At 49.2% G+C, this 12,943-nt stretch overlaps 1 protein-coding gene across 1 annotated transcript; it reads left to right on the forward strand.

The window, feature by feature from the left end:
• The first annotated feature begins 1,402 nt into the window (after nt 1-1,402).
• Nucleotides 1,403-12,496, forward strand: LOC106040826 (transmembrane protein 178B-like). Its single transcript, XM_048062652.2, has 4 exons — nt 1,403-2,017; nt 8,253-8,366; nt 9,573-9,710; nt 10,844-12,496. The coding sequence occupies exons 1-4, from the start codon at nt 1,636-1,638 to the stop codon at nt 11,086-11,088; spliced, it is 879 nt and encodes a 292-aa protein (XP_047918609.2). The 5' UTR covers nt 1,403-1,635; the 3' UTR covers nt 11,089-12,496.
• Nucleotides 12,497-12,943: the final 447 nt, after the last annotated feature.

Here is a 12,943-nt window from a genome sequence, read left to right on the forward strand (position 1 = left end):
CACGGGTTCAAAGCAGGTCTTAACAAACTCTTCAGCTTAAAGATTTTCAGGCTATAAATGCTGAATAGTAGTAAATGACTCTTGGTTCTTACAGAAGACTTCTTTAGGAAGAAGGAAGAAGATAACCCTAGAGCTGGAAGAATGTAGACAGGTAGGTGATCAAGGGCATGATTTGATGGTACAGGGGCTTGGGCAGCAATGTAGCTTTTGTTATTTCTGTCCCCAGCTTCACCTTCTCTTTGTTTGTGTCTGTGGGGCTGTGCTCTGGGCCTCCCTCCCCCAACCCTTTTTTCTTGAAAGTAATGTAAGTCAGCTGCCTCGTTCAGTGGCTCTTGCATGATTGCAGCAGGGCAGAGGGGAACAACACCTGGAACTGTTTAAGGGTGATGCTCTTGCCAGAGCCAGTCTTCTGAAACTGTAGCCTGAGGAACCGATGTGGAGAGTAGGGGGAAATAATAGGATGGCAGATTTAGGAGACATGAATATTCTCATCTTTCCACAAGGGAGCTGTCATAATTGAAGGATCTTGTGTTATGTAGAGCAGCGATTGTTTGAAAATTATTTTTCATTCTTGATGTGGAAGACTTGTAATCTAGCTGGTATGCGTAAGAAAATTCTTTCAGTCCTGTCAGCAATTTGTCTGCCTTCAAGGCACTGTCAGTTGCTTTCAATTTGTCTGCCTTCAAGGCACGAATGTGCAGCTGCGTGGATGGTAATCCCATCTGTCCAGTACACACTGCTGAAGAAAGAAGCGTGCTGAAATGTGGCAAAAGCAAGCTTTATGCATGGTTGCTGTGCGTTCCCACCAGGCATGGTTCTCCGGGGAGAAAAGCAGTGTCTGTGCTGAGCAGGGCCCCTGGGACCTGGGCTGCGGGGGACAATTAGGGTGTGGGAGGGCCAGAGGTGGGGGCAGGACCAAAATCTCCTACAGGTGGACAGTTGCTGTAGGCAGGCAATTTAAGGTATTTACATCAAGGTCAAGGATGTCAGAAAAGGGGACGTTAAATTTTAATTTTGACTTGCTGTAGCTGAAGGCCAGCTTTTAAGAGGTGATGCCCCTAAAATCTGGCTTTGGGGACAAACAGCTGCAGCTGGAGGAGCGAGTCCCCCAGACCGGGCAGGACCCAAAGGGATGTGGTGCCCTTGGCAGCGCTGCATTTAACCCCGGGCTTGGATTTCGCCTGCTTCTCCTCGTGTAACACAGAGCGACCCGTTCAGCTCTCGAACCCTTATTTCTCACTACGTGCTAACGGAGGGCTGAGGAAAACAGAGCCCTCGGCACACCCCCGCCCCTCCCGGGGGGCTGGGGGCCGTGTGGCGGCCAGCCTGAGGCGAGGAGCGGCCCCGCCCCGCCCCGCCCCCTCTCCTCACCTGGCGGCAGCAGCGCGCGGCCGGGCCGCGACCGTTACCCCGCGCGCGCCGCCCCGCGCGTCGTGAGGCGAGCGGCGCCGTGAGGCGAGCGGCGTCGGGCCGGGCCCGGGGGGCGCTGGGGGCCGCCCCGGGAGCCGAGCCCAGCCCAGCGGCGCGGAGCGGGGTCCGCCGGCCCCGATTCCCTTCCGGGGGCGTCGCGGCGGGCGGAGGCCCCCAGGCGGGCCGCAGGGAAGCGCCCGCCCCCGCCGCCCGCGGCGCGGTAAGATGGCGGCCGCGGCTCAGGCGCTGAGCGGCTGCGGGCTGCTGCTGGCCGCCGCCGCCCTGGCGCTGCTGGCCGTCGCCATCGGCACCGACTCCTGGTACGAGACGGACGCGCGGCGGCACCGCGAGCGCTGCCGCGGCTTCGGCCACAAGCGCAGCGACCCGCCCGGCTCCATGTCGGCGCCCAGCTCGCACCTGCCGCTCCGCGCCCGGCCCCCGCGGGCCCTGCTGCCCGGGCGGCCCCCGGCCCCCGCCCCGGCCGCCGCCGCCGCCGCCGCGCTGGACTCGCACTGCGGCCGCCGCTTCAACTCCACCGTGTCGGGGCTCTGGAGGCGCTGCCACCGCGCGGGCTACGAGCCGGACAGCGAGGAGCTCATACGGAAAGGTGAGGGGAGCGGGGGCGGCCCCGGGCCCGCTGCTGTCCGTGGTGCTGAGCGCGGCTGCCGCGGTGCGGAGGGCCCGGCGGCAGGGCACGCGACGCCCCTGCGTGTCCCTGGCCCGCTCCCGGGGTCCCGTTTCCCCATCCCTGGCTGCCTCCGATGCCGCAGCGCCGGGTGGGACCCGGTCCTGCGAGAGCCCCTTCCGTGGCCTGGCACTCGGGCAGGGTGCTGGTGGGCGCAGAGAAACGTGCGGTGCTGTGTGTAGCTCTGTCATGCGTGTAGCAAGGAGATGGGGACCTGTTGTTCCTGCTCTAGCGTGGGGGGCTTCACGCTGCTGCAGTGGATGGCCAGACCTTCACGGTGACTGACGTGTGTCTGGCTGTGTCCCCCAGGGCTCCAGGTGCGACAGGAGAGAAAGCTGTGGATCTGATGCCATCGTGGCGCAGTACAAAGCCCAGTAGTTTGTGGAGTATGGATAAAATTCCTGGATTGGGTAGCACAAATAATGTAGCGGGCTGACCCACCAAGTCAAAATAAATGGCATATAAAACAAGCTTAGGATAAAAAATACTGTGCATGATTAATGATAAATAACAGAACTTAATGTTCCAGAAGGTACATACTAGCACGGGGAGAGTAGGAGTTGGGAGAAGTGCTTCCATTGAGGCACAAAATGGAAATGCTATCTTAAGAAAGCAGGAGCAGTTCTTCAGTGAGGCTTCCAACTGTGACGCCAATCCCGCACAGCGGAGGATGGATAGACTGGCACTGCGAGGCTGAGCTCGTCATTGTCCGTTCTTTCCAATGCACAGCAGTGACTCTTACTTTTAGAAACTCTAGTGCTATGCGATTACCTTCTTCCTCTATTTAATCTCCTACCATCCATTTTATGCATTTTCATTTTTATTTCCACATTGATCTCATTTCACTAAAAGGCAGCTCATTAATTTCATTCTATTAATTGTCCCTATGATGTAAAATGTTTATTTGTTTTTCTGCTTCACAGCAAACTGAATGATTTCAGCTTCTACTGAGATTAGCAAAGGGTGGGGGAAGGGATGGGAATACTACTTTGGCCCTCAATACTTCTGTTTTTGAGGGATTTTGTCAACACTACTGCTGTCGGGTGCAGAGGCCAGAGTCCATGTTCTGCATGCATGAGGGCGTTACAGGGTGGTCAGTGATCTTCCTTAGGGCCCGATGTGTTAAATTGGAGGGAGTCTGAACACCAAAGGTTTTCCTTCTACTTTCTTTTTTCCTTCAGCTGTTCTAATAAGGGACATTGCCTTTCCCTGCAAACCTTGCTCCCCTTGTATTCTCTGCCTACGTTGCTGCTGTACAGATTTAGGTATCATCTTATCGAGGGAAAATTATTAATAATAGTTCTTGTAGAGTCAGGTCTTTAAATAGATATGACTCTCATCTTATCCCCTCCCCTGACCTGCTTTTCTAGCAGCCTTTCCATGTTCTCACTGTGTCTATCTTTTTTCTGACAGCTATGATTAAGCAGCCTTTTCCAGCCGATGGTCAGGTGTGGCTGTTGCTGTGCTGTTCTTTCAAGAACGCTACTAGATGCCTTCCAAAGAGAAGCAAACGGGCTTTTTTTCCTAGTGTGAGCTGAAGCTCACTACTGTGCTCCTCTGAGTGTCCTACTTTCTCTTCAATTAGCAGTAAGTTTTCAGCTGTCTCTTTGGTGATGCGTGATACCTTCTTCTGTTCTTGATAGTCCCGAGAGTAGAGATTTTTATAGGCTTTAGTGACAGAGGAGTAATTTTTGTGCAAGTCCAGTGGTATTTTGATTAAGGTTTCTATTCTTCATTTTCTAGCACCTCTGGAGTAAGGTTTATTTTCTTTCTGGGTTTCTCTTGAGCGCTGAATAAATTACTTAAATCCATAAGTGTCCTTTTCTGTTTAGATAATCCCATAGATTTCTGGTCTAGTCCTTAACTTAATTTGCATTAATAGCAATAGATATGTGGAAACTTCAATACTTGAGCATTTTAGCTGGTGATGCATATACATGGATATGTTTACATATGTAATATATATATTTGCCTTATACGCTTAAAAGGAAAAGGCAGGAGTCAAAAAACACAGAGCAAAACCAAGAGTTGGGAAAAGTTTAAGTGTAAGAGGGAAATAATGTGTGGGTGTTTCCTTAAAAAGCGAAATTGCTATTTTGGATCTGTGGAAAAATAGACAGTTTTACTTTAAAAATACCATTAAGAAGGTTAAAAAAATGGATAAACAAAAAGGGGAAAATGGAGGTTAGCAATTAGTACAAGATAGCAGCCAAAGAACTGAACCACATGGTGGGTAAACTGAGAGGGTCTCTGTGCGTAGGGGGAGTCTCTGTGAGTTTGAGAACTTGAGCAGTGTGCTTCATCGAATAATGCCTGGGCTAAGTGGTTTCCACACTGGAGACTGCAACAAAATCATTTTGCGTGGAGAACTCGTGGCGAGGTCCTGCAGGGACTTATTATGCGCTACTTAGTGGTCTTGTCTGTTAATACGAGAAACATATTGTTTGCAAAGTGGTGACTGTAGAAAATGATTAATTAGGAAAGATCATTTCCAACAGGCTGCTTTGGATAACGTGGTAGGTTCCTTCAAACAACATGCATTTGTACACAAGTTGAAAGAATGAAAACCAAAAAAAGATTCATCACTGTTCATGAACTGTTCTTTTTATTGCTTTTCAAGCTTGTTCTGAAAAGACTCAGGGACGGGATTGGTGGGTCTCGCACGTGCTGGGTAGAGATGACTTGTTAGTACCACGACCTAGCTGAGAAGGTGAGAACCAGCGGATGCTTAAGCAGGGGAACGCTGAGTTTGTGGCAGGAGGGAGGCCCTTAAAGGAAAATCGCTCTGTCCCAGTGTCTGTATTCCCAGTGCTTTCCAGCTGATGAGAAAATGGAAGAGTTACAGGAGTGACTGTGAGCTCCACGGAGCTTGTGTTAGAGCGGGATATGTAGTAAACTCAAGCTGTTTGGAAGTGGCCATTGGTAAGTACGATCTATTAGTAACTATGGTTGTTAAGAGCTGTATTTTTTAAAAAGAAAGTTGATTTACCAGATCTAGAGGGCTTTGGGCAGCGGTGTGGGCAAAGTGATCCCAGAGCTGTGAGGTTCTCTGCAGTCGTGGGGAAAAATGGCCGGAATAGGCCAGGGGGCTGCAGAGGCCACTTGGTGCTGGGGCAGGAGAGAGGGGAGGGCCAGAGCTGGTGCTGGGAGCTCAGCAGTAGCTGCCCCTAGCCTCACCCATGGTGAGGAGAGGGCCCTCCATCTCCCCCTCGTAGCACTGGCACACACATTTCAAAGGCGGAGAGAGCTGGAGACTAAACTGAGAAAAAATCAGGGTGCGCAGAGCCCAGGACTACAAACTGAATGTGCTACAGTGGGCCCGGATCTCCCTTTCCGGGCATCTGGTAGCCAAGGGACAAGGGGCCTGTGCTCTGCCTTGGTTTCTGGGGTCCAGAAATTCTTCATAGCCAACATCCTCTGGTCTTGCCCAGCCTCAGCGCTCAGCTGGGGAAAAAGAACGCATCCAGGGACACAGAGCTCTGGTGCCCCAAGGGCAGTGAGAGGTCACAGGAGGGAAACCTGTCTGCAGCTGCAGCCCTGAGGGAAAAGGATGTGAGGACAAGGTGTGAGAAACAGCGTTGGTGTGGGAGGCTACAGTCGTGTGGGTTGGCCATGAACGTGTCAATGTGACACTGCCAGATGCACTTCGCTGCTTCTCATGTTTATTTTTTAATCAAGAAAATTGCACATGCAGTGCAACTTTCATAATGTTCTGTTAATGCCCCTAAGAACTGCTAGGATCAGGCTGCCCGCGTAACCTTTTACTTGTACATACACATTATGATAATCAAATCTCTCAAGCGCATGTCCCCTTCTGTCCTGCATTCTCAAATTATTTGTGTGCCAAAACCAACAGCACTCCCTTAATTTTTGTCCTCCTTGTTCACCACACTACTCTGTTCTATTCAAGCCTTTGCCTGAAGGCAAACTTTTTAATTTTGGCAGGCTTTTTTATGCTGCTTTTCTGAGTGTTACAAACAAAAGCAAAATGACTTTGCTGGCAGGTTTCTGAAATGGAGGACGGGATGCGCTCCCTGTTTTATAGCCTATGATTTAAGCTGTATAAGGACTTAAAGGACTAATTAGGGTACCTTTGGAATGCATTTGATTTTGTAGTTACTTTGTGGTTTTCTTTTTTTCGTGAGCACTTAGAGAACAAGGTGTTACACTGCTAAATGCAGCCCCATGAAGTACCTGTGTATATCTGAGTGCGTGGTTTCTCTGCTAATCAGATTTAGACCTGATCAGACTGGATGCATGAACTTGTCACTGCAGGTGCAAATTCTGGCTACTGAGGCTTGCCTTGGTGCATGCAACAATTTTGTGAGAGAAAGTGGGTCACATTCAGCTGTGAGATCACCCTCACCACTTACCTGATCCTCTTGACTCTTGCCTACGTATTTCAGCTTTTTTTATCACATGGAAAAGGGACCTACAGTGAGCGGCCACCCTTGTTTTGCTTGCGGCTCACACCAGAGCAGGTCCATCCCACACTCAGAAGAGTGGGGATCTTAGAGGAAGGATGGCTTATGGTGGTGTAATCAGAGGCTGTCACCGGGCCTGTGGATTAGGGGTCAGAGCTGAGCTTAGTGGGCACCATAAGCCCTGGAATTCTCCATCCCCTGCGCTCTTCACTTTGCAACCGTGCTGTTTTAATACAGGCTTACGTGCTGCCTACATAAAGTCAGCACTTTGAATTCTGGAGAAGAACGGATTAGGAGGAGGAAAGTTTTTAAACCAGAAGCAGAATGAACAGCTATTTGAAAATGTCTGAACAACCAGATTTGTATAAGAAGGTGGAGAGGTTTTACTTTATTCTATACGTAAAATGCTGTAGCAATGCAGAGCAAAGGCGTTCTCAGGCAGCCCTACAGACCCGTCCCAAAACACCCGCCAGGTGGGTGCCCTGCTCAGCAGGGAGAGGCACATGGCGGCAGGTCGGGCAGCTGCCCCGTGGCTCGGGAGGCAGCGGGGAGCGCAGCCGAGGACGGGAGCCCTCTTACAGCGCTTTGCTGCTTTTTGTGGAAATCTAGTTTGGGGCTTTTCCCTCTTTGGGGCACGTGCTTTGCATGTCTGTTTGTTCCACTTCAGTAGGAAATGTCACTATTTTATTAACATGAGGAACTTCAGATCACCTCCCCCTCCCTGGCGTGGTCGCTGGAGTTGGCTGGGTCTTGTGTGCACTCCTCCCGGCCTTGTGAAGTGGGGACTTCCTCCTTGCAGGAACCCGTCAGCGCCGGCCCAGGGAGTGCTGTTAGAGAACAAAGTAAGGCTTCCCATTGCTACAGGAGCAGCTCAAAGCTCATTTCTTCTCCTGGGTTTTCTTTCATCTTTTCCGAAGCTGGTCACTGGGTCTGCAGCTCTCTGCTAGTGTTCACCAGCTTAATTAGCTCACTGGCCAGCTGATTGTTTCCGAGTGGTTCTTCTGCCCCAGCATTCATGTACCAGTAATGACCCTGTAGCCATTGTTTCAGGGGAACTTTTTGTGCTATTTAGCCCTGTTACCTTTCTGACTGGTCTCTCCCTCCCCACCATCCCCATTTATTTCCTCTCCTCCCTTTTTTCTAAACTAAAAATTCCCTTCAAGAAGAGCATGTATGTAGGTTCACGTTTGCATCAGGGATACACTTTAAGCTGTAGTGGAAACCAGCCTGCAGGGGTACTATTGTCCATCAAAAATAAAGCAAAGAGCAAATGACTACTGGAATAAATTTAAACTTTTCTCCCTTTCAATTCACTTTTTAGCATTCATTCAAAATTTTCGAAAAGCGATTGAAATCTGTACTCTTAAGAAACAAACCAGTCCTGTTGGTATTCTGACATGTTCTCGTCTCCTCAGCCATCCCAAAGAGGTTGTACCAGTTCCTCTAGGGGTCTTCTGGATCCATTTTTGGTGACTGTCATTGCTGTTTACCTTCAGGCTTTTCCTCCTGCAGCCTGCCTGGGTTAGCAGGGTTCCCCCTTAGCCAGTGTTTCCTTATAGCAAGGCTCCCTCCACTCCTAATCCCAAAGTCCTGAAGTAAACGGTTCTTTTTTGATATTTGCTCTGGTACTGAACTAAGACTTCCCTTGTGTAAGCTCTGCTGGGCCAGCCAACTCAGCAGCAAGTGCAAGGCACGGGGATTTTGCTGTGTTTCACACTGGTGTTCCCTTACAGGAGTTATTCAGCGCTGCACTGCTGTGAAGTACCACTACACCTCCAGCTCTCTGCCTCGCAACTTACCCATCAACATCACCAACACCATCCGGCAGGACGAGTGGCACGCTCTCCGTAAGTAACCCAAAGTGATGCCCATGACTGTTTGGATTACTTAATGCTTTAATGTAATGCCAAGTGAGGGCTTCAAATCAGAGACCCTTCACGGGTCTCTAAGTATAAATACCTATTTATTAGTGAGTATGGGAAAGCAGCTGGCAGTGTAAGTGGAAGGGGACATAAGATTTGGAGGGGCTTATACAAGTGCAATGGGAATACAGAAAGGCGTGCTGCAAGGTATAACTCTATTCTGGATCTGGGGATGGACAGTTTCTAGCTGGCTTGCAGCAAAGGTGCTGTGTCACCATCTAGTCTGTGCAGAGCTCGGTGCATTTTCTGTGTGCACACTAGCGACCTGGTGCAGCTCCCTGGCAACCAGCTCTTTTAGGGAACATCTCCGTTTGTCCTGTCGCTGGCTCCCAGCCCACAAGCTGCCTCGTGCCTCAGTCCTTCCTTCCCACGCAGCTGACTGACCTGTAGCCTGTTGCTGACAATGATTTAATCGGGCTCTTCTGCTCCTGCTTCTCCCCGTACTTGTTTGGTCCCATTGCCTCGCATAATGCTTCATAGCCGCAGTCACGTGAGCCACAGTGCTGAGGAAATCCAGCCACAGACTGAACCCCGAGGAGGCAAGACCACTGCTTGTGTTGTGGATGATGAGATGCTGTTCATATCAGGGTTGTCTAAGCATTTTATTTTTGGCGTTTGTTACTGTAGTTGTTCCCTTCATACTGTATTGATATTCTGTCTGCTTGTCTTCCCACTATTCCTGTCTTTACCTCATGGTGCCTGCCTTCCTATGCTACTCCTTTACTTCTCTTCAGCGTCCCCTTCCTTCTTTGGTTTCTGTTTTCAGCACTCGCAAAGAAACGCACGCACACAAGCCTTTGCGGTACTGACATTTACAAACCATTGCAGAATTCATGATGTGCCCCTTCTGGCCAATGCTGAGGAGCGTTTCGCCAGTATTGCTCTTGGTCAGCGAAAGAGTGCTCTCTAGTTGTAGCGCCCAGCAGAAGGGAGCCCATCTGGGTGCCGATAGATGATTTGCACATTGCACTGAAACTTTCGCAAGGAAGCTACGGGAGGAGGAGCACATGGGTGCAAGTACAAGCTTTAGCAACAGCAAGTTTAAATCTGTCCAGACTCTTCTCCCTGCCATCGTGTCTGTGTGACGTCATCTTCATTTTTCTTTCTGGCTTTTCTGCTTTCTCTCCTCAGATCTGCGGAGGATGACAGCTGGCTTCATTGGCATGGCAGTCTCCATCATCCTGTTCGGGTGGATCATTGGCGTGCTGGGCTGCTGCAAACAGCAGGAGCTGATGCAGTACGTGGCCGGGCTGCTCTTCCTGATGGGAGGTGAGAGCCTTTCATGTGTGTTCTGTTCCTGCCGCCACCAGTCAGCACAGCTGGCTGGGGAGGTGCTCTTAAAGTCAAGTCAGCCCCGCAGCAAACCCAAAGCAATTCCTTAGTGCAGCAAGCCATGGGCACAGCACAGGGCTGCCGCTTCTGGCACCAGGCAGGACCTGTGCTTGCAGGTGCCTGGGTGGGTAGCCCTGGCTGTGCGGGCACACAAGCCTCCTGCTCTGGAGCGTGGTGTGTAGCCACAGGGACTGTGAGCACAGGCCTCTTGCCTGCCCTGACTGCGTGCAGCCTGCTGCTCCTGTCAGGCAGCTCAGCTCATCATTTTCTCTAGGGAATCTTAAAGAAAATAATCAATGTACAGCACCTTTCTGCTGATCAAAGATGCTCACGTTTCTGCCCTCAAAAACTAGGCCAGTGTTTCTTTACTTGCAAGGGGCATAGTAGCAACAAATGCACCAAAACGGTGAGCTACAGAGATGCTACAAGGCTGACTCTTAAAAATAGAAGCAATAAACTGGAACCTTTTAAGTAGAGGCATGTTTTTTTCTTAATGGAAAGGCAGAGGTGCTACCATTCAGCTACTTGGTGTGAGTTGATTAGCTCAATTAATGTAGATGTGATTGTGCTAAATTCTACCCTGCCTCAATTGTATCTGTTTTTTGAAGCTACAGCTAATCTTTGAGTTGTGAGCTCTGACCTAAAAGGATAGATGACCTAAAAGGATTAGATAGTTAAATTGGAAGGGGAATGTGTCACAATTTTTCCTGAAGCATTTCACTTTGATTGTATAGTCAATGTTTTCCCAGTGAACAATGACTGTTGCTGCCTGCATACTCATCCTTCTGCTTCAGGGCCTTGCACTGGACTGACTCATGCTAAAAATGTTCTTTGGCTTTTTTTTTTTTTTTTTTAGCTAGAGAATATTGGTTATTTGGGAAGTAAGGTATCTTATAATGCTACATATTTTGTAATTCTTCTTCCTCTGTTTTCTAAGAAGTGACTGGCAGGAGAAAAAGTGTAATGCCTGTTTCTTAAAAACTTACACCTTTGAAAATACCTAGGGGGAAAAGACAAACAGCATAATTAACCTGAGCGCACTGTAGAACCCTCTTGCTTTTCTCCCGCAGGTACGTGTTGTATCATCTCACTCTGCACATGCGTAGCTGGGATCAATTTTGAGTTATCTCGCTATCCTCGCTACGTCTATGGGCTGCCAGAGGACATCAGTCATGGCTATGGCTGGTCCATGTTCTGTGCCTGGGGAGGCCTGGGCCTCACCCTGCTGGCTGGGTTCCTCTGCACACTGGCCCCGTCACTCAACACTTCGCGGGCATCTGTACAAAAACCCAGACAAGAAAACGGGGCCGTGTGACCTCGGAGGGCGTGAGGCGAGACTCTGGGATGCGCAGCCTGGGCAGAGCTGTGGGTTAACACCGGAAGAGGTGGCACATCAGCGTGTGGGGAGCAGTGCCACAGCGGTGGGAAGTACCAGCCTGTGGGACGCTGCTACAGACGCGTCGTGGACACAGACATTGCAAGTAACTCCAGGTTTGAATTATTGCTGATTTGCTCATTGATGGTTTAAAGGGGGACAGTTCTTTTGTTTTGTTTTTCTTCTGTTTACAAGGGATTAAGTCCAAGGCTGTGTCTTCTTTTGTGCTGTTTTTTGAACTGTACCTCCATGGTCCTGTTATTGTCCAGTTGTAAGGGATGTTTACGCACCAACTCTATTGCTGCAGGTCTGTGTAATTCAGACCCAAATTAGGGAAGGAGCTATGTGAGGTTGGCTTGAACACTTTTGCAACAAACTTGTCTAGTGTTGGCTCAGGCCATCATTTCCCAAAAGAACCTTGATCTAAGCCGAGGTTTAGGCCAAAGAATTAGCCCATCATTAGTATTAATTCATCCAAAGCAGAAATCTGTGCTATTTTATGCTGTAGTATCAGCTATTTAATCACCACTAAAGCTGTTTCCAAAAGGAGCCTGCTGTAAATGAACAGCAAGCCTCTGAAAATTTCTTACTGGCTTTAGGCGAGGTGGGGAAGGTTTTCCTCAGCTTCTTACACAGGTAAGGTTACTCATTTGGCTAACATCCCCTTGCTTAATTGGGAGATGTATGCAACATGCAGCTTGTAACTATTCCGCTAGAGGCCAGGGTACATTTCTGAAAGTAAGTCGTAGTTTGAGCTGCTGGGATCAACTTTCACACCACCCAAATAACTTGTGGGTGCAACTCCTGTTCTGTGAAAGGAGATGAGTAATTTTCCCCGAGCTCGAATAGCAGTACTGCTGAAATAGCAGAATGTACAGCCCCCTCCAATATTCACGTCCAAAGGAACTGCGGTGTATTTTCCTCAGGAACACGTGGCTTCTGCTCACTTCACCACCCACCCACCCCTTTATAATGTCAAATGCCCCCTGAGCACAGCACAGCAAGAACATGCATGCTCCACTGGAACAAGCTCCCTCTAAAATGGACCTTGGAACCAGTGCAAGTACTAGGGCTAACTCAGGAACATCAGCCAAAGTACTTTGGGGTGCGTTTTTCTTTCATTCACCTATTCTTTCTTCCTTTACATCCCTGCCCCTCTATCAAGTGTCCAAAAACTGCACAGATAAAGATGAGATGGCCAGCATTTGGAGATGTTTACATTGTATTTCAAATACAATACAGTGGCATGTAAGATACTTAATGCTAAAGTCAGTGTATTTATGAAAAGTGTAATTTTTAAATGGAAGTTTTAATTCTCAACTGGCATTAAAAGTACTGAAAGACTTGCTCAGTGGATGTAATTGTGAATTCTTTGCTACTAATTACCAGACTGACTCATCAGAAAGCTCACGTATGTATGGTGTTAAAGATTCCAGAGCTAAGTTTAAATGCTATAGCTACAACATCACTCAAGCGCGAATCCTGTTCACCTCTCCCCTGCAAGATGAGTGTTTGTTGAAAAGAATTCTAAGACCCTAACAGAGTTGTACTCTGTTCCCTGGCTGCACAGGTAAGAAGGGGGGATGCTGTCTGAGCCGCAGATATCCAAGTACACTTACTTACTGCAGTAAGTACAACAGTACCTCTTGGTCCTCATTCTGAAGTAGCAGAGCAGGATTTAATCCAGTCCTAGCAGGAGGAGGCTCCAAAGGCAGCACGATGGGCACCGAGGACAGATAGGTCTCCCCTTCCCTTTTGTAGACGTAGAACCACTAAGCAAGGGCGACAGCCCCAA

The sequence above is a fragment of the Anser cygnoides genome, chromosome 5 (assembly GCF_040182565.1).
Source record: "Anser cygnoides isolate HZ-2024a breed goose chromosome 5, Taihu_goose_T2T_genome, whole genome shotgun sequence".
In the NCBI taxonomy this organism is placed as follows: Eukaryota; Metazoa; Chordata; class Aves; order Anseriformes; family Anatidae; genus Anser; species Anser cygnoides.